The 25,042-nt window shown below is 38.7% G+C and overlaps 1 protein-coding gene across 8 annotated transcripts in view; it reads right to left on the bottom strand.

Annotated features, from left to right (window-relative positions):
- Positions 1 to 4,505: 4,505 nt before the first annotated feature.
- The window catches only part of LOC126271952 (protein enabled), a 183,358-nt gene continuing 162,821 nt past the window's right edge, over positions 4,506 to 25,042 (bottom strand). For all 8 annotated transcript variants that reach the window (XM_049974386.1, XM_049974391.1, XM_049974389.1 and 5 more), the window contains 5 exons: positions 18,316 to 18,407; positions 13,552 to 14,015; positions 8,296 to 8,463; positions 7,333 to 7,588; positions 4,506 to 7,105 (listed from right to left, as the gene is read on the bottom strand). In XM_049974386.1, the coding sequence (XP_049830343.1) occupies positions 7,077 to 7,105; positions 7,333 to 7,588; positions 8,296 to 8,463; positions 13,552 to 14,015; positions 18,316 to 18,407 (1,009 nt within the window). In that variant the 3' untranslated portion in view covers positions 4,506 to 7,076. The remainder of the gene's footprint in view (positions 7,106 to 7,332; positions 7,589 to 8,295; positions 8,464 to 13,551; positions 14,016 to 18,315; positions 18,408 to 25,042) is intronic.

The raw sequence follows: 25,042 nt of genomic DNA, 5'->3' as shown, positions 1-25,042 counted from the left end.
ATGTCAACCACATTTCTATCTACGTTGAGCAAGATTCCTATTTGTATGTCATGTTACTATCATAACAAATTTATGCTGATATATCTGTCATTGAGCAAAGTGCAATTTTGTAAACCAGCTCCTTATAACTGCATTCCCAAAGGTACAACAGCTGATCATAACAAATTTATGCTGATATATCTGTCATTGAGCAAAGTGCAATAATGTTAACCAGCTCCTTATAACTGCATTCCCAAAGGTACAACAGCTGGTGCAACTGAAAAAAAGTGGTAAATTGTTTTAATTCACTTTCTAGCAAGTTGGAAACACTATTTCATCAAGAGATATCCCTGAGAATTCCAAATTTCTTCAGGCCCAATTTTCAAATTCCCATTAACTAACTTTCATTGTATGTGAGAGTAGGTTTTACTTTACTAGTTTTTATGCTGTCACCCATTATCATCCTGGCTCATTGTGGGATAACAGCGAATCACCACACTGTGAACTGTGTGCTCTTCACATTATAGTCATTGCCTGATAATAACAAAATGAAGCCTGAATCTTACTGCTGATAGACAAAATTTGTGCTCAAACATTTATATTTGTTACAAAATTGAAAACTCCACTTTCACATCTGAGCAAAAGATGAATTCACATTTGCACAACAAATTATCATATATATGAGGCAGGTTCAGAAAGTAATGCACAATAATTTTGTCCTCCTCTGGTTGTTGTTGTTGTTGGTCTTCAGTCCGGAGACTGGTTTGATGCAACTCTGCATGCTACTCTATCCTGTGCAAGCTTCTTCATTTCCCAGTACCTACTGCAACCTACATCCTTCTGAATCTGTTTAGTGTATTCATCTCGTGGTCTCCATCTACAATTTTTACCCTCCACATAGTCCTCTGATATTAAATTGGTGATCCCTTCATGCCTCAGAACATGTCCTACCAACCGATCCCTTCTTCTAATCAAGCTGTGCCACAAATTTCTCTTCCCCCTAATTCTGTTCAATACCTCGTCAATAGTTATGTGATCTACCCATCTAATCTTCAGCATTGTTCTGTAGCACCACATTTCAAAAGCTTCTATTCTCTTCTTGTCTAAACTATTTATCGTCCATGTTCCACTTCCATACATGGCTACACTCCATACAAATACTTTCAGAAATGACTTCCTGACGTAAATCTGTACTCTATGTTAACAAATTTCTCTTCTTCAGGAATGCTTTCCTTCTCATTGCCAGTATACATTTTATATCCTCTCTACTTCGACCATCATTAGTTGTTTTGCTCCCCAAATAGCAAAACTCAATTACTACTTTAAGTGCCTTATTTCACAATCTAATTCCCTCAGCATCACTCGAGTTAACTTGACTACATTCCATTATCCTTGTTTTGCTTTTGTTGATGTTCATTTTATATCCTCCTTTCAAGACACTGTCCATTCCGTTCAACTGCTCTTCCAAGTCCTTTGCTGTCTCTGACAGAATTACAATGTCATCGGTGAACCTCAAAGTTTTCATTTCTTCTCCGTGGAACTTAATTCCTACTCCAAATTTTTCTTTTGTTTCCTTTAATGCTTGCTCAATATACAGATTGAATAACATCAGGGGCAGCCTACAACCCTGTCTTACTCCCTTCCCAACCACCGCTTCCCGTTCAGGCTCCTTGACTCTTATAACTGCCATATGGTTTTTGTACAAATTGTAAATAGCCTTTCGCTCCCTGTATTTTACCCCTGCCATCTTCAGAATTTGAAAAAGAGTATTCCAGTCAACAAGCTCCTTACCCGCAATCCTATTTTCCTATTCATTATCGAGCCTACTTCTGCATTACCCCTATTTGATTTTCTATTTACCAGCACAGAAATGCCATTTTGTTTAGTGTTACAAGGCCAGATCAGTCAATCATCCAGACTGTTGCCCCTGCAACTACTGAAAAGGCTGCTGCCCCTCTTCAGGAACTACATGTTTGTCTGGCCTCTCAACAAATACCCTGTCATTGTGGTTGCACCTATGTTAAGGTTCATGGGTGGGGGGTCTCCTCTGTTATTGCAGGTGAAATGTCAAAATTTTGTGATGCTATAGTTTGAAGTTAGTGCTGCAGAAGGCATTTTGTTTTCACGTGTAGCTCTAGCAAGAGAAGCCTTAACTATGAAACAAAAATGAAGCTCACATTACTGTCATACACTTGTGAAGAGTAATTCGATATTTGTGGGCCAAAGGGCGTAAACCAAGTGAAATTTACAGGGACACATGTGGCATGTATGGGGATCACTTTATGGACTGAAACAATGTCACCAAGTGGTGTGCATTCGTCTAAGAGGGCCACGTGAACCTTAGCGATTCGCCACACACCCGGCGACCAGTAACAGCTGCAACCCTGGAGAATGTTGGATATATTGAGGCAGCAAATTTGAATGGCCAGCTGTGAAAATCATCACAGTAATTTAAAATTTCCTAAGGTGCAGTGTACAATAATGTTCATGACGTGGTGAAATTTTGTGAAGTTAGGACTCTAGGACATGCTGGGTGTCTATGAACCTAATAAGACAACCACAAGGGCAGTCGAATAATGACAAGCTTGGATCACTTAACGTCTTATGCCACTAAAGGGCATGACTTTCTTAAAGGACTCATCACTGGTGGTGAGTCATGGGTGTATACCTATTTGCCTGAAAGCAAGCAGGCCTCTATGGAATGGAGATATGCTGATACCCCAGAAAGACAAAAATTCTATGTGATTCAATCTGCTAGGAAAGCACATGTGACAGTGTGCTCTGCGATATGCGTGGGGTGTTTTGGGGAACTATGCTGAATGCCGGACCTCTGTGAATGCTGCAGCCTACATTAAAACTTTGGTGTTACGTTGCGTTGTGCCCTTTGTGACAAATGTCTCAGCATTAACACTGAAAGTGCCAAACTTCTTCACGACAATGTTTGCCCTCATGTTGCTGCTCCTGTTCATGGGAAAATTGCAAAATTTGAGTGGGAGATGCTCTGTCATCCACCACACAGTCTGGACCTTGTACCTTAGGACTTTCATTTTGTGACTATGTAGAAAAATAGGTAACAGATCTAAGTTCATGTGTAACTTTTTTGTTTTGTTACCTATTAAACTTTTTGGTAACAAAATTATTGCGCTTTACTTTCCGATCTTCAGTCATACATCACATTCAATTGCAACCACAAACATACAATCATGCCCTGGGAAATGGACTTTGAGGCCAAGAACTCGTGGACAATAACAAAATTTCCCAGATCGGCAAGTGCACCAGAAGCAGCCACAATCAGACAACAAACAAGACATGACAACATGCAATGCGCTTCACTTCACCTTTCCTTAAGTGCCTCCATAACTGACTGTTTTCAAAGCAGAGTCACAGAGTGATTTGTGAAAAAAGTTATTTATCACAATTCTTTCTGTCAACAAGCATTTCAGTTCTCCCTGGTCTCTCAGAATTTCAGAATACCCAAATGTTTCCAACAAGTTTAATTTCTTTGTGAATTCCAAAGTTTTCAGACAAGTTGCCATCCTGTGTAGGCTACGCAAGTTTTGACTAGTCTCAAAACTCTGTTGAAGTTGCACAGTGTTTTGTTGATAAACCACGAAATAGGTGCCTGGAGATGATTGTGGAGTTGAAAGGCACTTTTTTTTAAAAAAAAGAGTTATGTTTCCTGCACCAAAATGCCCTTCAAACAGAATCAGCTTGTCCATGAATGCATTAATTTCATCCTGCAAGTCTGTAATTAGTAGACCCTTCCCTTGAAGGGTCATAATTAAGTAACTTAAGTGTTTTGTGACATCAGTGAGTGGGGCTGTGTGCGTCTGACTGCACTGAAAAGCCTGCCATCTGTGTCTGCCTGGTTACTGCTCTGCAAATGTTTGCAGGCACCCATGCCCCAAGGGGCAGAGATGGATCAGCCTGCATTAGCCTCTACAACACCCTTATTTTGACAGACTCTCAGTCACTGAAAACTGAGTCTGTGCCACAACACTGGTCTTGTACCTCAGATCATAATGAGCATTCAGATAATAACCAGAAAGACTTGATTTATTTCGATTCTTCAGTGGGATATGTTAATAGTGTTTACAACAATTCTCCTAAATTCTTCAAATTGTCTGTTAGCACAAAAAGAAACAGAATGTGGTATAACCTCTGTTGACAATTGGGAAAGTCTTCCAACATTTCTGTAGGCATCTAATAATATTTCCAGATACTGAGGAAGCAGAGGGCAGATCAATGAACATTGATTTTTATTCCTGAAATAAAAATAGCAGTGAGCTGGAAAAAGAGAGAGAGAGAGAGAGAGAGAGAGAGAGAGAGAGAGAGAGAGAGAGAGAAGAAGAAGAAGAAGAAGAAGAAGAAGAAGAAGAAGAGGAGGAGGAGGAGGAGGAGGAGAAGAAGAAGCCAACACCGATTCCTTCAATCTTGCTAAAGAACAATAACTGAGGGTAAGCAATCTAAGACTGCATCAGCCCCACATGAAAAAGTCTGCTGGGTAGATGAAATAATCTTGTACATTTGTCTACTGATCTGACTTTATTTAATAAAGTTTGCATATAAACAAAGAACACTGCTACAAATATACAGTCCAAGAATATTTCACACAGTCAAAATATATTTGGCATAAATTACAGGTATTAACAAAAAAAGTAAAATAAATATATTAACAAATAATATTAAAAACAATTTCTAAATGTCTTAGATGTTTCAATTAAAACATTATTTTTTACAAATATAGAAGAGATATCAAAAATGATTTTCTACAACTTCCTTTGTGCTTAAAGAAACATTCATTCTCAAATCACAGGGTGACATAACACAAATCACTTTATCCTCTGAGAAATGTTACTGACTCACAGAAATTAAAAAATATATATCATACAAAAATTTGTGTGCTGACAACCACCAAGACTTACCACAGGAGACACCTGCTGGAAGCACAGTCATTCGGTGGCAATTTTTTGTAGCTAGTGGTACTTCTTAATTTTGTCTGTCTTGTGTGGTTTTTTATTTTTAATAATACTGAAACGAAACAGTTTGGGTTTTTATAATTCAAACAATATTCATAGAAATTATATGCTACACGTGTTTACAAACTACAGTATGTTGTTATACAAAAGTAAAACAATCAGACCTTAACTGAAAAATCGGGATTGGTATCAAATAGGTTTGTAATAATTTCACAAGGCATGTACCACAGTAAATTCTTGAGCATATTATAATCAGTTACAATGCTATATAAAATAAATAAATTTCATGATTAGTCTAAATGTAATAACTGATCACTTCAAAAACTTTATTTTCAAATGTTTTCAGTTCCATGTCAATACAAATTCCTATGACTCTGGACATCACTAAGGAATGACTGCTCTCTCCGGAATGTCCTTTAGTTTTAAATAATGCTGCTGTTTATATAATACACTTATGTACCTAAATGTAAACACTGTTAAATAAATGCAAATAAATCCATGCGCCTGATTGCTGCCTGTCAAAACCATATTATATTATATACACACACTCACACATATACACTGACTGCACTATGAATAAATTGCAATAAAAACCGCATCAACTTAAACTGCAAGAGCCCGTTTGTCATCTTGGACAATTAATACAGCACATTTACACACACCTATACATTACAAACAAAGCTACAGCCATTTTCTCTCATATCTTCTGAGTAGTTCCTTGGAACCTGCAAGGAATAAATTAAAGGCCTGAAACTGCTCCAGATGTAGGATTTTTGTTTGTACGATATAATGAATATGCAGAGGTATTTATCAACAGAAATGATCCAGCTGCAGTATGGTTGCCTAATAGTGAATGTAAAAATGGCTGTAAATCCATAATTATATCTTTTACACACTCACACAGTAAAATTCGAAATTTTACATTATCTTTTCAGTAAATTATCCTTTACACATTTATCCAGCAAACATATTTACTTATAAACACTGATGATCATATATATATATATATATATATATATATTTATTTATATGTCTTAACAGACAGTATCAAGAGGAAGCTACTGTTGAGTATGCGCAAAATTTTTTTGGTGATACTTATTTCACAATCAAGGCTATATGTACTCAGCCAACAGTCAACTCACATAAAACATAGTGAGATCATTGAATATTCTGTAATACTACTGTACAAATTTCAGAAAACAAGCTTGTGCTGTTTTGTAGGTGTGAAAGATACGCATCTTCACAAGTCTTTTGGGGCAGTTACATAAAAAATAATGAATACTGGATGAAATACACCAATCCTCCCCTCTGCTTTCATCAACAGTGCTCACACACACACACACACACACACACACACACACACACACACACAGTTACAGACAGAGAGAGGAGCATGGCAACATTAATATATAATATTTGCTACAATGAAACCAATCTGTGCAATGCTGACCACTGCCTTAATCTAGGTTGAGTGGCAATGGACAAACCTGATATAACCCTGCAAGGTCCTGCAAGCATTTAATTATGTCAGTTGCTCTTTTTTTGTTTTTTTAAGAAACAATTCTATTTTTTTCTTTTTTGAAGTATGAACATACGTGCCACATCCCACAACATTTATTTGCAATGAGATTTCAACAGTCTACAAAAAAGAGTAAATATCAGACACATGTTCCCATTGAAGCAGAAAATCCACGATACAACAAAAACACACAGTGAATGTTACAATACATTTATTCACATTAAAAATAAATATCAGTACTGAAATGTAAACAAATACTTTATGTAAAAAATATGGAAAGTAAATAGTACGCAAGTTTGACTGAAATTGTTTCTCATACTGCAGCAGGCTGAATATTATCACCATTAAATATTTTCCACTTTCACATATACTACTAATCACTTGGAATTTATATGGCTGGAGTATGGGGGAACAGCACTGAGCCTGTAGAGAAATGATACAACTGCCTCTTCCTCCAACATATGTTGGCCACATACCAAAAAGCAGTGATTAACTCTGCGACATAGGCCGCAAAAAGCCAAATCGACAAAGGGTGTGGAAGAGAAGGGAGCACCAAACGACCTGGCTTAGGAACTTGGAGACTTTTTAAGTGGCGGCCATTATCTTCTGTTAAGCTCCTGTCTCAAAGCTGAAACATTAAAAAAGTAACAGCTTTATGTTTTTATACATACTGTTAACTTTAGCAATTAAAATCAATTACATCAACATGTGTTAACCATTTGCATTTGGGGTGGAGGGGGGGGGAGAAAAGAGAAGAGAAGAGGGGGGGGGGGGAGAGAGAGAGAGAGAGAGAGAGAGAGAGAGAGAGAGAGAGAGAGAGAGCTAATCTCCATATATGTGGAATGCTGGTCTTACCATCTATTATATCTTGCTTCATTTTGTTCATTTCCTTTTTCATTTCTCTGAGTATTTCTTGTTTCAAGCTCTCTAGGTCAGTACAGCCAGTGCCTGTGCCTTCTTGTACACCATTAACTTTCATTCCTTGTTCTTCTGAAGAGGATCCAAAACGTTTTCTAGAAGGCTTTGGTGATTCTGACCCAGAACCATTGGCAAACTTTCCATTGCCACCACTTTTGTCCCATGACTTTTTGTCCTGACTAGCATCACTATCCTGAAAATATTTTTGTATGTATATAGCCAGGATCTATACTACAAAGACACACACACACACACACACACACACACACACACACACACACACACACACACACACACCTTTTCAAAGACAACTAGTGATATTGTAAGAAAATAAGCATGTGCCTTGCACAGCATGAGGATAAAAAGTTCAATCAACAATTCTCTACTCATTAGGTGAATTTTATGCCTGCTATTTATTTCCTTTCTCTCCACAAGCCCCTGCTTCCTATCTGAAGTTCAAACCGTACCTACTCAACTGAAAATTCTATCAGTTATTCCCATAACACAGTCAGAACTAGTTTCTATGTCACAGTATCCACCAAACTGGCAAGAAAAGTTTTTTATTATTATTGTTTTTACTCTATTACACCAATAGCATGGCAGTATGCACACAAGAAATGTTGGATGCTAGTTGTGCTATCACTTCAATCCTGTGGAAAATTGCTATTCAACTTACACACAATAATTAAATGAGGTAGGTGAAATAAAAATCATTCCCATTACCTCTTATTGTCACTAGAAACAATATAACATACAAATATAAAAGAAGTTGCACTATTAACACATGTCCCCAATGATTATTATTATTATTATTATTATTATTATTATTATTATTTCTGCTACGATATTCCACACTTTATTACGAGAGAGATCTCGTTTACATTATGTATCTCAATGTACCTGTGCTTCTGCAGGCTCTTTCTTCTCAACAGCTTTCCTGCGGCGAGCCAGTGTCTTTGCCATCTCATCCATCATACTAGTCATGCTGGCCATGCCACTGCGCCCAATAGTTCCATAGTTACTGCTACCACTGCTACTTGTACTTGATCCACTGTTTTCAGCTGATTGCTGTTAAAAGAAGTAAACGACTCTGATCTTTTACTCTGCCAAGAAAAACTATTCTGTAAAAACAAAGTTTGATCACTGCTGACAAACCATGCCAGGGCTGCCCTCTTTTAAGCAACTTAAGGAGGACGTTAGTGCCTCTACCTATAACAAATCTGTGTCAGGCAATAAATTAATGTTTCTTGCTAACTAGACATCTCAAGACTGGAATGGCAATATATATCCCTCTGATTTCAATGAGTTTCAAAGGATGTGGGGAGTGAGGAATTCGAGTACCTCTTGTAAATGGGACAGGTCTCTGTCACAGTTTTTTTCACTATATACGCATAGGTTATGACAAGGGATCTGTTACGGATAATGTTGAATTGATGTTAACATTCATGAATCAACAAACTTTATTTGTACACATTATGCTCAAAATTTAATAGGTACCAAAAATTTGCAATATCTGTTTGCCGACACATATATACTTAGGAAGTTATACTGCCTTTAACCAGCCAGTATTGGAACAGTCAACATAAGTGCCTATGAATTTGACAGCTTGGACTTGTTACTTGGCGTGGACTGTGTGTATATGATTCTATCATCTTCCAGGAATGTATTTGGGATATTATTAATTATGGTTCAATGTTTTGCCTAACAACCTTATAGCCATTCTCAAGCTGAGTTGCACAATTTGTAAATCACTTCACACAATACTGCAGAGTAAATGTGCAAGCATTGGAGATAAAGACTGTAGGTAGTGAGCATCAACTGTAGAAAAAACTTTACATGTCTAAGAGTAAAACAAAATGAGCACAGAGCTAGCAAAAATATAGTGCTCATGAAGTATGTTACTGATTATTATGGATAGCATATGTTGGAATGCCAGGCAGCAAAGACTTAGAACATTTCCTTTGAGAGCTCAGACATGAACTGAGGAATTTCCATGATTTGTTGGGCTGAAAAAGCTCATGTCAGTTGAGAAGTTTGTCTGCAAATTGTGTTTCCACAGCTTCCTTGACCATTGTATCCCAATAGGATGAGTGGAAGTAAGACTTTCAGCCACTGCAGACTTACTGGGCTGTAGAAAGTGGGTGTATGGCTGGTGTTCAGTGCATTGATCTTGTACAGTGTGTATTGTTTGTCTTATGTACCTTTTACCACACACTCAAGGAATTTCATATATATCAGCCTTCTGTAAAAGCAGCTCATCTTTCACAGGTCCCAGAAAAGTTGCTATCTTGGCCAGTGGAAGGAAGATCACATCCACTTTATGCTTCTTTATTATTCACACACTTTACAAAAACATTTCCCACATATGATAGAAAGGCTATACACTTCTCTCTTCTTGATTGAACAGCCAACCTGTTGCCCAAAAATGTTAGGTACATTGATCTAGGTTTCAACACCTATTAGGGGTGTCTTCCTCATAATGAACAGCTGCTAAATACTATAAAATAATACATAGAAAATTAGGTATGACAAAAGACACATTAACCAAGAGCATAATTTTCATGGCACACAAATGTTACTTTCGTAAAATTACATTGCTAAAAAGCAATAGTCAGAGTTTTGAGCAACATTTTGTTTTACCTTTGAATTCAGCATAGCTGCTGAAAATTCTGACTATTGCTTTTTAGCAATGTAATTGCATGTAAGTAAACACTGTGCATCATGGAAATTGTCATCTTGTTTAATGTGTTTTTATTGTACCTGATTTTCTTTGTATTATTATTTAGTGTTCATTCTGAGGAAGACACCTCCAGTAGGTATTGAAACCTAGGTCAATGTACCTAATATTTTTGTACAACCTGTTGGCTGTTTAATTAAGAAGAGAGAAGTGTATGGCCTTTCTATCATATGTGGGAAATGTTCTTGTAAAGTGCGTGAATAATAAAGAAGCGTAAAGTGGATGTTATCTTCCATCCCCTGGCCAAGATGGCAGGTTTTCTGGGATCTGTGAAAGATGAGCTGCTTTTAGGAAGGCTGGGTACAGATGTAATTCGTTGAGAGTGTAGTAAAATTTACATCTGTCAAACAATACACACTGCAAAAGAATGTTGCTTTGAACACCAGCAATACACCCATCTCTTAGAGCCCAATAAATCTGCATCCATTCCACGGATCATAAGCAAGTAAGATACTGGACAGAGCCTAATCCTATTTGGATTCACTGGTCAAGGAAGCTGTGGATATACAATTGGCAAACAACTTGATCCAAAGAGATGAGGTGCCCAGCTCGAAAAACTATGGAAACCCCTCATTTCATGTTTGCGCTCTCAGTGGAAATATTATTCCAAGTCCTCACTGCCTGGCATTCCAACATATGCCTTGCATAATAATCAACCACATACTTCATAAGCACTGCAGGTTTCATGACTCTGCTACGTTTTGTAATTTGGAATGTATACCAGGTGTACCGGTATGAAACGAATTTTTTTTTTTTTGTTGAGAGAATGAAACACTAATTTTGAATTGAAAAGTAAAAACATTTTATTGAAAGTACTGACCATTGCTTTCTATACATGTTGACCACCTTTCTGGCAATTTGTGGACACCACGGGAATAGAAATGTTTGTCTTTTGAAGCAAACCAATCACACACCCAATTTTCGACTTCTTCGTAGGAATCAAAGTGTTCCTCAGCCAATGCGTGTCCCATTGATGAAAACAAATGGTAGTCGGAAGGGCCCAAGTCGGGTGAATACGGTGGGTGGGGTAGCAGCTCCCAGCCAAGTGTTTTGATTGTATCCTGAACCAGTTTTGCTTTGTGTGCAGGTGCATTGTCATGTAAAAAAATCACTTTGCCATGTCTTCTGACCTATTCTGGTCTTTTTTCGATAAATGCATAGTTCAAATTGATCATTTGTTGTCTGTAGCGATTAGTATTCACAGTTTCACTGGGTTTTAGAAGCACATGATACACCACACCTTTCTGATCCCACCAAACACAGAGCATTGTCTTCTTGCCGAATCGATCTGGTTTTGCAGTTGATGTTGATGGTTGTCCCGGATTAACCCATGATTTTTTCCATTTAGGATTCTTAAAATATATCCATTTTTCATTGCCAGTAACAATTCGATGCAAAATTGATTTTCTTTTATGTCTTTGAAGCAAAATTTGACAAATGGTTTTTCAGTTATCCAACTGTCTTTCTTTCAATTCATGTGCCACCCATTTTCCACACTTTTGGATATTTCCCATAGCTTTCAAACGGTCAGAAATTGTTTGTTGAGCAACATTTACCATTGCTGCCATTTTCTTCTGATGCAAAGTATCGTCTTCATCCAATAATGCTTGCAATTCGGCTTCTTCGAACTTTTTGGTGGTCCTCCACATTCTTCATTTCTTACATCAAAATCATTATTTCTTAACTGTTGAAACCATCTTTTGCATGTTGCTTCTGACAGAGCACGACCACCATATGCCTCGACAAGCATTCCGTGCGACTCTGCAGCACTTTTTTTTCAAATGAAAACAAGAAATTAATGCTATCCGCAAATCATCACTTTCTGGTACAAAATTCGACATTGATAACACGATGAAAACATATGATAATGTTTGTTCCATGACTTGATGTATACTAAGTATCTTTGACAGATGTCATACCAACCTAAAAAAAAAAAAAAAAAAATTAAGGCTCCTTCACAACAAATGTTCCCTATAGACATTTGTATCTCAAGGCTCATTTCATACTGGTACTTTGTTTTTCTCTTCGACATATAAAATTTGACTTACACCTGACATACTTAATATCAACAGTATTCTCTCTGATACTCACAGCTTTTATTCACAGTATTGTGTTAAGTTATTTAAAAATCTTGCGATTCAGCTTGGGAATGGCTGTAAGGTTGTCAGCTGAAATATTTGAACAAGAATAAGTAATATCCCAGATGTATGGCTAAAATATGAAGGAATATTCGATTTGCCAGAGAAACTTCAAGAAATATGTGTGTATACTGTTTTTGTTTGGGGTTTTTGTGTTAAGATATAAGAGAACTCCTCTTTGAGAGTTCCATCAAAGGAGAACAAAACAACTAGAAATTGAAAAGTGAATCAAGTCCAAGTCGTATGAGTTTGTAGGCACCACCCCAAATAAAGATTGTGTTACTCCATGAACATATAGTCTGTTCCAAACACAATGACTTTATTTTAGCAGTTTATACTTATTAATGAAATATGCTACAAAACAGGAGCAAATTGAGTAATACCCACAAAAATCTAAAGGTTTTAGTATGTTATTGCCAACCCTTGGGTCCACCACAGATTCAGAAATGTTGCAAAGTATTTCTCAGCTTTGACAAAAACTGAAAACATTCATTCAATTAGAATGCTATCGTAGTGTGTGTCTCTGTTAAGGTGTGCATCAACTTAATGTCCTTAACACATTTTGTGACAGTGCCTGTACTCATCTCTAAATGCAACCGACAATCCGAAAGTTATTAATGAAGCACTTCAGAACTGATGTAGATGAACAGAAATTAAACTTTTTTCTGTTCAAAAGTTATCAATCATATCCAGACACTGATCAAGGGCTCAGAGGTGACAGCACAGGGGGAGGGGGGGGGGGCGGGGGGGGGGGGGAGGGAGATGTGTGTGTGTGTGTGTGTGTGTGTGTGTGATGTGACAGAGATTAAGGGGTTGTTCAGCTGTCTAAATAGATAAGGTCATTCCTTTGTCGACAAAAAAACCTTTCTTTTGTAGAGTAGGAAGATAGATTCCTAAATGTGCCTGAATAGGGTACATAACTGAGAGGACTGTATGTAGGTTACTGTTCTGTCACTATTGGCAAAGGGAGAAGGTGAAAATAGGTGCTGTCTGTCTTTGGGTACATAGTCTGAAGAAAGCACCAAGCAGAAACACATTACAAATTAAGTCATTTGATACTGTAAATCTTATTTTAAATATTAATACCTCTGGTAGGAGCACTAACTATGAAGTTGTTCCTATGAGAAAAATACAGATTTCAGCACTCGAGATATAAAAATGAAAGTTGGGCAACTTAATGAAATGCAGCAGTTTTTCCTTCCCTACAGAGCATCACATAAATGAAAAACAGACTTAAAATGAACAATAAGCTTCAGCTAATCTTTCAAGATGATAAATTACCTTGCTCGAACGGCGTAGCTTAGCACTTTGAAGCTGGGCAGCAAGAGATGATCCCTGTTCTTGCCCATCATTGCTAGAAGATCGTGTGACATTCGGAGCTGGAGGTGGTGGTGGTGGAGGTGGTGCCGCACTAGGTGCAGGAGGAGCTGGCGGCACATTTGAGGAAGGTAAACCACCACCCAGCCATGGAGGACACGGTGGTGCGGGGGGAGCAGGTGGTGCCGGGGGAGGTGCAGGTGGGCCACCAACAGTCGTAATTGGTGGAGCACCACCGGGAGGCGTCTGCTGTTGGAGAGCCACCTGAGGTGGTTGGGGCTGAGGAGCTGGCGGCGCAGATGATGCCCTATGGTGACCCGGAGGAAGACCAGACCCAGGAGGATGTGGGGGCTGTGGTGGTTGACAAGGAGGCGGCCCACCAGTGCTACTGGGTGAAGAGCTTCCCGGTGAAGAACCGCCACCGACAACTGTTGAGGTTGAAAACGTGTGAATAGTACAATATTAAAGACAACATAATTAATTTACAATAAATATTTCTAATGGAATAAGTAAACTTCCTCTAAATATTTTATGTCCACATTAGATCATATCATTATATAAATTATATTATGGAAACCCAAAAGGCTGCACTGAGACTACAAAACGTGCCTGCATCTGGTGTTACATACCCATTATAAAGAAAGTATTTTTTCTAATTTTAGGTGTGTTACACTGATATATGAAACAGTTTGTGAAAACCATAATGAACATATTCATATATCCAAAATACACTCCTGGAAATTGAAATAAGAACACCGTGAATTCATTGTCCCAGGAAGGGGAAACTTTATTGACACATTCCTGGGGTCAGATACATCACATGATCACACTGACAGAACCACAGGCACATAGACACAGGGAACAGAGCATGCACAACGTCGGCACTAGTACAGTGTATATCCACCTTTCGCAGCAATGCAGGCTGCTATTCTCCCATGGAGACGATCATAGAGATGCTGGATGTAGTCCTGTGGAACGGCTTGCCATGCCATTTCCACCTGGCACCTCAGTTGGACCAGCGTTCGTGCTGAACGTGCAGACCGCGTGAGACGACGCTTCATCCAGTCCCAAGCATGCTCAATGGGGGACAGATCCGGAGGTCTTGCTGGCCAGGGAAGTTGACTTACACCTTCTAGAGCACGTTGGGTGGCACAGGATACACGCGGACGTGCATTGTCCTGTTGGAACGGCAAGTTCCCTTGCCGGTCTAGGAATGGTAGAACGATGGGTTCAATGACGGTTTGGATGTACCGTGCACTATTCAGTGTCCCCTCGACGATCACCAGAGGTGTACGGCCAGTGTAGGAGATCGCTCCCCACACCATGATGCCGGGTGTTGGCAATGTGTGCCTCGGTCGTATGCAGTCCTGATTGTGGCGCACACCTGCACGGCGCCAAACATGCATACGACCATCATTGGCACCAAGGCAGAAGCGACTCTCATCGCTGTAGACGACACGTCTCCATTCGTCCCTCCATTCACGCCTGTCGCGACACCACTGGAGGCGGGCTGCACGATGTTGGGGCGTGAGCGGAAGACGGCCTAACGGTGTGGGACCATAGCCCAGCTTCATGGAGACGGTTGCGAATGGTCCTCGCCAATACCCCAGGAGCAACAGTGTCCCTAATTTGCTGGGAAGTGGCGGTGCGGTCCCCTACGGCACTGCGTAGGATCCTATGGTCTTGGCGTGCATCCATGTGTCGCTGCTGTCCGGTCGCAGGTCGACGGGCACGTGCACCTTCCACCGACCACTGGCGACAACATCGATGTACTGTGGAGACCTCACGCCCCACGTGTTGAGCAATTCGGCGGTACGTCCACCCGGCCTCCCACATGCCCACTATACGCCCTCGCTCAAAGTCCGTCAACTGCACATACGGTTCACGTCCACGCTGTCGCGGCATGTTACCAGTGTTAAAGACTGCGATGGAGCTCCGTATGCCACGGCAAACTGGCTGATACTGACGGCGGCGGTGCACAAATGCTGCGCAGCTAGCGCCATTCGACGGCCAACACCGCGGTTCCTGGTGTGTCCGCTGTGCCGTGCGTGTGATCATTGCTTGTACAGCCCTCTCGCAGTGCCCGGAGCAAGTATGGTGGGTCTGACACACCGGTGTCAATGTGTTCTTTTTTCCATTTCCAGGAGTGTATTTAATGTCTGTTGTGTTCAACAGCTTTGATGAGCTTCAGAAATATCATCATGCAACACCACAAGCTTCTTCCAAAAGCATTAAAATATTAAAGAATATCTTTACTTGCAGCTTACAGTATTACATAATGTCATTTTTAAAGATATTCATAAATAATGGGTAAAATCATCAGGGACTGGTAACACACTACAGTGCTCCACAAAATTAAACTGCAGTTGTTTTCATCTTTTTGTTCGGATCTTACTACTTTAACTCCTGCATAGCCAAATGGTTAGTGTCGCTGGCTTCGGTGCAGAAGAACCCACGTCTGATTCTCGGTACATCCTCAGATTTCTCCTGAAGTAGAGAGATCTGGAAAAATGTCCATTAGGCCTCATGAGGCCAAATAAAGAAGCAGCAGCATCCTCAGGGTTCATCTACTGGCAATAATGATTGGAGGGATTGGTGACATGCTCACCACATGTCCCACGATCATAGATCACTCCTTATATCGCCTTACAGACAGCAGTCAACCAGCTGGAAGAGGCCTATGGCTTAATTACTCACTGGTGCTTAATATTTGCAGTTTCTGCAGAAAAAAACTCATTAAAGTAAAACTTCAAATACTGCACATTTTGCACTGTGCTGCAGATATCATAAAAAGAATGCACAACATCAGAAACTATCAAGAAAGTTATCAAAACAAAATAATATGAAATTTTTATTTAAATGGTTTCTGCAGATATGCACTTAAGTGATTCATGTGTCTGTTGTCTTACACGTGTTCAACTTTGTTGGGAAAACGTATAAGCAAAACTAGCAGGTGGTCCTCTTTAAATGTGAATTTCATGTGAGTTGTGTAAAGCACCTCAGACAATTTACATGAAATTCAGTTGCATTAATGTAGCAGTACGGAAAGATACATTGAATTTTATCTACAATAAGGCCTTCGTAAAACAATGTTGTTGTTTCTGAGTAGATGCTGTACTTTCAAATTAGCGAACTTGTGCAGTCTTAAGACACTGGGCTCATGTTCAGGAGATAGTTGGTTCAAATGCCCAGTTTTTCATTTAGCTTTATGTTTTCTGTGATTTCCCTGTTTCACTTAAAGCAAATATCATGATTATTCCTTTGAAAGTAGGTGGCCAATTTTCTTCTCCAATCTTGAGCTTGTGTACAACATTATCATCAACAGGTCAAAATATTAATCCAATATAAATATTTTTATGACTGACATACTGTAAATGAATTCGGGAATATCTCTCAACATATGTTATGCACAAGACAATTGTTCCATTGCACTACATCCAAATCTCCAGAAGGTCAAAACACAACAGTTTATAAACTGTTTTCTAAAATAAAACATTTATGCAAATCCTTCACAAGTAAAGTGTATCTAAAGTAACATATAGCCCACCGCCAAATAGTACATGGGCAAAAAGAAAACTGAGGGGTACTGGCAGAACTAACTCCGTGAATGTGGGTTGTGAGTCGTCCCTAGATGGCTCAGCTGGAAAAAGCAAAACCCGCAAAGGCAAGGATAAAGATCCAAGTCCCAGTTCAGTAAACAAATTTATTCTGTCAAGAAGTTTTAAAAATGTCTCACTGCAGAGTACAGTTTCATCTAAACCCACCCTATTCAACAGATTTGGCATTTTCTGATGTCTACCTACCCAAACTAAAGAATTTTGTGGCCAAAACAAGATCTGAGTCTGATGACAAGCTTATGAAATCCAAGGGTGGTTATTTCCCAAACATCAAACAACTCAGTTTCAGCCATGGAAACTGCTCACAGGAAAAGGTTGGACAAAGTACTCTGACCAAAAAGGGGACTGTTAAAAAACATGGACCATTTCGACCTACACTAAACAGTTTATCATTACCAGATCAACTACCTTACCCTCATAAAATGAACAATTTTGCTAATGACCTTTCATGCCCATTCAATAAAATGTAGTTTTGTCTGCATATGTGTAACTTTGTTCACTTCTCTTGTGCAGAATGGAAGAATGATTAGCGTTTAACACACAAGATCACTGGAAAAGGAATAAATACTAAGGCCGGGTAAAGAATTTGGCCGTGTTTATTTCACAAAAATCATCCTGGATGGCTAGATCAGTATTTGAGCCACTGTCCTCCCAAATGCAAGTCCAGTGTCTTACCAATGTACCACCACTCTCTCTCTCTCTCTCTCTCTCTCTCTTTCTCTCTCTCATGAAGAAGCACTATCAACACTCCAGCTCCATATATGGCCCAGATGTGCTATTCTGTGCGCATCATGTATGTACACAAAAAAATAGAAAAATAATGCAATAATAGTTCTGAGTGGCACACCAGAGGCAACATTTGTACAAGTAAACAGGCTATATATTTTCAATTCCATAAAGAAGGATGAAACATACAAATGAAGAAGTCACAATGGCTATTTTAAAATGGCAGAGCAAGACATGTGATTTAAGGTCTTCTATTATTACACTGACTGTGAAACTGATTGTGACAGATGCAATCTGAACAGCCAGTGGTGTCATGCTCTGAGGTACTCAAAATAATCATCTGCAATGCCATTCCAAACAAAAATAAAGAATTAGTAACACTTACGCTGTTGTCGTTGTTGTTGCTGTTCTTGTTGTGGCTGTTGCGTTGACATTCTTCTTTCTTGAATGATTGCTACATCTTCCCTTGTCATTGTCCTGTCAAGAAAATTTTATCTGGCTGTCATTATCATCACTGCTCATGAATATATATCAGTAACAGAACAAAAGGCAATAGGTTTCAAAAATGAATTTCTGTGCTTATTACACATATCTTCTAAATCTTAAGTAAAAACCTTCCTAACTTCCTAATCCTTTCACAGTAATTGTTGAAATCTTCTTCACAAACAATGGATTATAGCTCATCATTGCTTTTTGATCATTATCTGTAGCATATATATACCTCTTCCTGATTCACAGCACAAATGGACTTTTCCTTCAACAATCCCTTTATGAATTTTTTACATGTTTACCTTTGGTCTATATATGTAAAATACTAATGATCCGAAAGCTAAAAACTTGATCTATTTAGAGAGAGAGAGAGAGAGAGAGAGAGAGAGAGAGAGAGAGAGAGAGAGAGAGAGAGAGGAGACTGCCCAAATGAGGCAAGGATACTACAACTGCAATTGAAGTAAGTAGAGTAACACCATCATGTGAAATGGGAAAGAGATTTCAACTCTTGACAAACAAACCCTACTGTTACTTACATTTCTTATCACAAATTTTTTTCTTGTCCTTTTTCAATGCCTATGTTAACTGTTCTGTTAAGCAGGTACAATGCTTTAACAGAGTTCTATAGTTTCCCTTCAGATCTTGTGATATGCAGATAATTTCTTGAAGCAAGTGCCAGTTACTTTATCTGAAATTACAGTTACTGCATATTAAATTCTGGTCTCACTCTGAGGAAGATTTAAACAAACCATATGAGATCCCAGGTGCACTTGAACTTCACAGACCACTACCACGACTGTGATGACATGACCAGCCTGCCAGAAATGAGTCATATGGCTTCAGCAAAGACTAAAGGAGTCATGCCACCGGCAACAGACTGCACTCGTTTATGTGCTACAAATGTGATTTTGTGCCATGTTGGCTAATACTGAGTGCTACTTATTGTATTGTTTGTTCTCTGTAGCTGTCGTTCTAAGGAGTTTTACTGGTCATATCTTTGAGCACTTGTATTTTTAGACTTCAAATGACCAAAACTCATTCTTGGCGACTTTTATCTCAGCTAATGACAACGTAACAAAACTGTGACAATATATTTTTTTGTTCAATGTGGCTTGCAAACTTATCATTGTTCAATTCAGTAAACCAGGACTCCACATCAGCATCAAATACTTATAAGATTCTGTTCTTGTCAAACATTTGCAAAGACCATAATTATCATGAACATGGACCATGTGTATTTCTTGTTGAAATCATTAAAAGATCAATAACAAAGACTCATTTGCATACAAACTTCATCAAAGCAAAATGTCTCTTATTCTGTTAATGAAAAAGTGTATACATTCACAAATTATGACAGAAGAAACCCTTTTATGAACACAAATTTTCTACATTTCAATTTTCATTAATAAATTTTACAAACTTCTGAAATTTAAAGTTACACGTAGAGTTGAAACATACACACAGATGGTATATCTTACATATATTTTCACTCTTTTTTTATGTGTGTCTGACTTCCTCAAAACACACGCACCAAAATGCAACAGAATTCCCCCAAGTATAACAGATTTTTTTTTTCCATTTTACTCACAATGCCTCTTGGTGCATATTTTTAAAAATATATTTGCATCTTTTTATTAAGAGACATGTAAAATAAGAAAAAAATATTGGGACCTTTATGCACCATGCATCAATTAGTTACTTGTGAATAGTTGCCTTTCCTCATTTCTGTTTATTATGTACAATCTGAATTTTCATTATTACATTTCCTGACAAGAGAATGGTTCTTGAATGGCATGGTGTTTAATTGATTATTTTTAAGGCATTTCAGTCCTCCATACATAGAGGTCTACAAAAGAAAAATGAAAATGTGGAACCTAAATATATACATATTTACTTCATAAATGTCAAAACAACAAAATTTATTCACAAACATTAAATTTCAATAAAGCCAGGCTATAAAAATTGCACTATGAAGATGTCAAAGGAACTTTAATTTTATACATAATACTTAACTGCACAGGTATCCTGATGTGACAAATCATTTAGAAGATTTAGAAGCCACACACACCCAACTACTGCTAGTCAACAGAGCAACTGTTCAGCACTTCTGTCTTACATGCTTAAATAGCTAGGTCAGGCTATGAGCTAACGTGGCCTGAACCTACCAATTATCACATCAGTGGTACTATTAGCTACAGAGAGGTCAAATAATAATTAACCTACGTGGTCAGACTTTAGGGAAGTAATTCAATTATTACTGGTCATGGAGTGGTGCTAACCGCTACCAGCAGCTTCCGATGAAAGGTTATAAAAAAATAAAAATAAAGGTATGGGTTTGGTGATAGTAAACAGTGACATTAAACTTTCATTCAAATTCATTAACAAAATGAAATTATGTAAGATACTGAAAGGTACACACTCAGATACCTTCTTAAGACTTGTCTCAGGCAACTAGCAACTCCAGTGTAGCTTAGTTCTCCAGTGATTATCCCAATTAATTTAAAGTGAAAGAAAGAGAGTAAGTGTGTGTGTGTGTGTGTGTGTGTGTGTGTGTGTGAGAGAGAGAGAGAGAGAGAGAGAGAGAGAGAGAGAGAGAGAGAGAGAGAGAGAGAGAGATATAGAGAGCTCTTCAAATATAATACAAAAGCAAGCCATCTCTACAAATCCATTGGCCACACTAATAAATATTGAAATATGTCTTGCACTTAAATGTATTTGCACACATGTACACACATAGATTCTCACATGTATCAAGATAATTTACCAAACATCTGGAAGGAGCGAGTTGACTGAATGAAATATTTTATTGGAGAGTTTTGGGGAATTACTATCAGGAGTAGTGTGTAGGAAGATACTGCAGAAATTCAGAGATGATTTCCTAGTGTCATAACCAACTTTTAAGTCAGTTGAGGACAGTGATAGAGCTACTTGGAAATCACTGGGAATAAAGAGAAGAAAGGGAAGGTCCTTCTCGAGACAAGCTGCTAAGCAAAAATTTGGAAATCCAATATTAAGATACCTGACTTTTTCCATCATATATTTAAGGACGATATGCACCGTCTCCCTGGTCTGGTAGATAGATTTATTGACAGTTGATGGGGAGGTAACAGGTTCGATTCACAATAATTGCTCAAAAAATTCCCACACAGAATGGAAGTATTTCACATTTGTAGTTACAAACAGGCCTGACCTTACTGATGGTGTCATACAGCGACATATATTAATGATCATGATTTTATTTATTATAATGTAAGAAGTCCAAAGTACATAATCAACTAAAGAAAATCGATCACTGACATCAGTTTAAACAATGGTCAAATAGAAATTGGCCATATTGTGTGCATTTGGTGTCACCCTCATCAGATCTCTCATTGTGCATGTGGATGAAGATTAACATTGCAGCAGAAGGTTGAGAGACTGCATAGCACCACAACTACAAAAAACTGAGTCCACAGAAAGGCCCTACTTTTATATGTTGCTCTTGTATCTTTAGGTACTGGAACATAGTCTGTTGAGTGCTTTCCATCTTGTCCACTTCTCTGAATGACCAGGAGGAAGCTCTTTCTTTGAAACCATCCAGTTCTCCAAATGTTGACATTTCCTCACCACTTTCGAGGCCCTTGCTTGCTGTGATTTTCCTGTAAGAGCTCTAGCAGTTCACAAGAATCTCTTTAGCAGCTGCCTCACACCTAATTTCAGGAAGGGTTATGCCACGGGGGTTTATATATGAGTAACACAGCGCTAGGTTGTTAGTTTTCATGATGCTTGGGTGAGCTCTCCCATGCGGTACCTGTCAGTTTGTGCACTACGTTATTCCTGACGGACACTTTTTGTTTCATGTTTAATAAACAGTGTTCTTATAAGTAAGCATACTGTCCAGAGTCACTGGCAAATATTTTGGAGTCAGACCACGTACAAAAGAAATTCCTCCCAGATGATTTGAAGGGTTTCAGCTACTTATTTATTCATGAGATGGAATACATGGGTCTGAGTTTTGGTGAAGTTAATAAATCCACTGAGAAAGCTAGGAGAGTATTTATGATAGAAAGAGCAGGTAAGTAGTTGTTAGCATCATACTTAAAACTATCAATGGACATCATTTACTTCCACCCAACTGATGACGTCTGCCACGAGCTAATTCCATGGAACTAATTCCATGGAAACATCTTGATCGCTAAAAACTTTATTTTGACAAATTTTGAGTAATCATCATCAGATAAAATAAGCTTAAGAAAGCTCATACAAATGAGTAATACAAGAAAAACATACGATCTCATGTGCAGTTGCTGTTGGGCATATTTGCAAAAGATTTATTTTGAGACATTGCATGACATCTCAAAATAACATCTTTTGCAAATATTCCCAACGGCAATTGCACTCTAAGTTCAAAAATAAACTGAAAGAGTTGAAAACAAACAAGTCGCTAGGTCCAGATAGAATCCTGATTTGGTTTTACAGAGAGTACTCTATCCTCTCCCCACCATGGACCATGGACCTTGCCATTGGTGTGGACGCTTGCGTGCCTCAGTGACAGCTGTACCATAGGTGCAACCACAATTCGGGGGGAGGGGGGGGGGGGGTATCTGTTGAGAGGCCAGACAAATGTGTGGTTCCTGAAGAGGGGGGCAGCAGCCTTTTCAATAGTTACAGGGGCAACAGTCTGGATGACTGACTGATCTGGCCTCAAAACATCAACAAAAATAGCTCTGCTGTGCTGGTACTGTGAACGGCTGAAAGCAAGGGGAAACTACAGCCGTTCTTTCTCCTAAGGATATGCAGCTTTACCATAAGGTTCAATGATGATAGCGCCCTCTTGGGTAAAACATTCCAGAGATAAAATAGTCCTACGTTCGGATCTCCAGGTGGGGACTACTTAGAAGGATGTCAGCAGAAACAAAACTGGCATCCTACAGATCGGAGTGTGGAATGTCAGATCCCTTAATTGGGCAGGTAGGTTGGAAAATTTAAAAAAGGAAATGGATAGGTTAAAGTTAGATATAATGGGAATTAGCGAAGTTCAGTGGCAAGAGGAACGAGACCTGTGGTCAGGTGAATACAGGGTTACAAATACAAAATCAAATAGGGGTAATACAGGAGTAGGTGTAATAATGAATGGAAACGGGAGTGCAGGTAAACTACTACAAACAACATAGTGAATGCATTACTGTAGGCAAGATAAATATGAAGCCCACACCTACCACAGTAGTACAAGTTTATATGCCAACTAGCTCTGCAAATGTTGATGTGATTGAAGAAATGTATGATGCGATAAAAGAAATTATTCAGATAGTTAAGGGAGACAAAAATTTAATAGTCATGGGGGACTGGAATTCGATTGTAAGGAAAAGAAGAGGATGACTAGTAGGTGAATATGGACTGGGGGCAATAAACGAAAGAGGAAGCCGCATGCTACAATTTTGTACAGAGCATTCCTTAATCATAGTTAACACTTGGTTTAAGGATCATGAAAGAAGGTTGTACACGTGAAAGAGACCTGGAGACACTGGAAGGTTTCAGATAGATGATGTAACGGTAAGACAGATATTTAGGGACCACATTTTAAACTGCAAGACATTTCCAGTGGGAGATGTGGACTCTGACCATGATTTATTGGGTATGAACTGTAGATTACAACTAAGGAAACTGCAAAAAGGTAGGAATTTCAGAAAATGGGTTCTGGATAAACTGAAAGAACTTGAGGTTATAGAGAGTTTCAGAGAGAGCTTTAGGGAACGACTGACAAAAACCAGTAAAAGAGATATAGCACAAAAAGAATGCGTAGGTTTGAGAGATGAAATAGTGAAGGCAGCAGAAGAACAAGTACATAAAAAGACAAGGGCTAGTAGAAATCCAAGGGTAACAGAAGAAATATTGAATTTAATTGATGAAAGGAGGAAATATAAAAATGCAGTGAATGAAGCATGCAAACAGGAATACAATCGTAAAAAAAAAGAAGAAGAAGAAGAAGAAGAAGAAGAAGAAGAAGAGGTGACAGGTAGTGCAAAATGGCTAAGCATGGATGGCTAGAGGACAAATGTAAGGATACACACATATATCTCACTAAGGGTAAGATAGATACTGCCTACAGGAAAATAGAAAAAAAGAGAGACCTTTGGAGAAAAAAGAACCACTTGCATGAATATCAAGAGCTCAGATGGAAATCCAGTTCTAAGCCAAGAAGGGAAAGCAGATCGGTGGAAGGAGTATATAGAGAGTCTATCTATACAAGGGTGATGTACTTGAGGATAACATCATGGAAATGGAAGAGGATGTAGATGAAGATGAAATGGGAGATATGATACTGTGTGAAGATTATTGACAGAGCACTGAAAGACCTGAGTCGAAACAAGACCCCAGGAGTAGACAACATTCCATTAGAACTACTGACAGCCTTGGGAGAGCCAGTCCTGACAAAACTCTAGCATATGGTGAATAAATTGTATGAGACAGGCGAAATACCCTCAGTCTTCATGAAGAATATAATAATTCCAATCCTAAAGAAAGCAGGTGTGGAGAGATGTGAAAATTACCGAACTATCAGTTTAGTAAGTCACGGCTGCACAATACTAACATGAATACTTTACAGACGAATGGAAAAACCGTGGAAGCCGATCTCGGGGAAG

The sequence above is a fragment of the Schistocerca gregaria genome, chromosome 5, assembly GCF_023897955.1.
Source record: "Schistocerca gregaria isolate iqSchGreg1 chromosome 5, iqSchGreg1.2, whole genome shotgun sequence".
NCBI lineage: Eukaryota > Metazoa > Arthropoda > Insecta > Orthoptera > Acrididae > Schistocerca > Schistocerca gregaria.
This window is presented reverse-complemented; position numbering and strand designations above follow the sequence as displayed.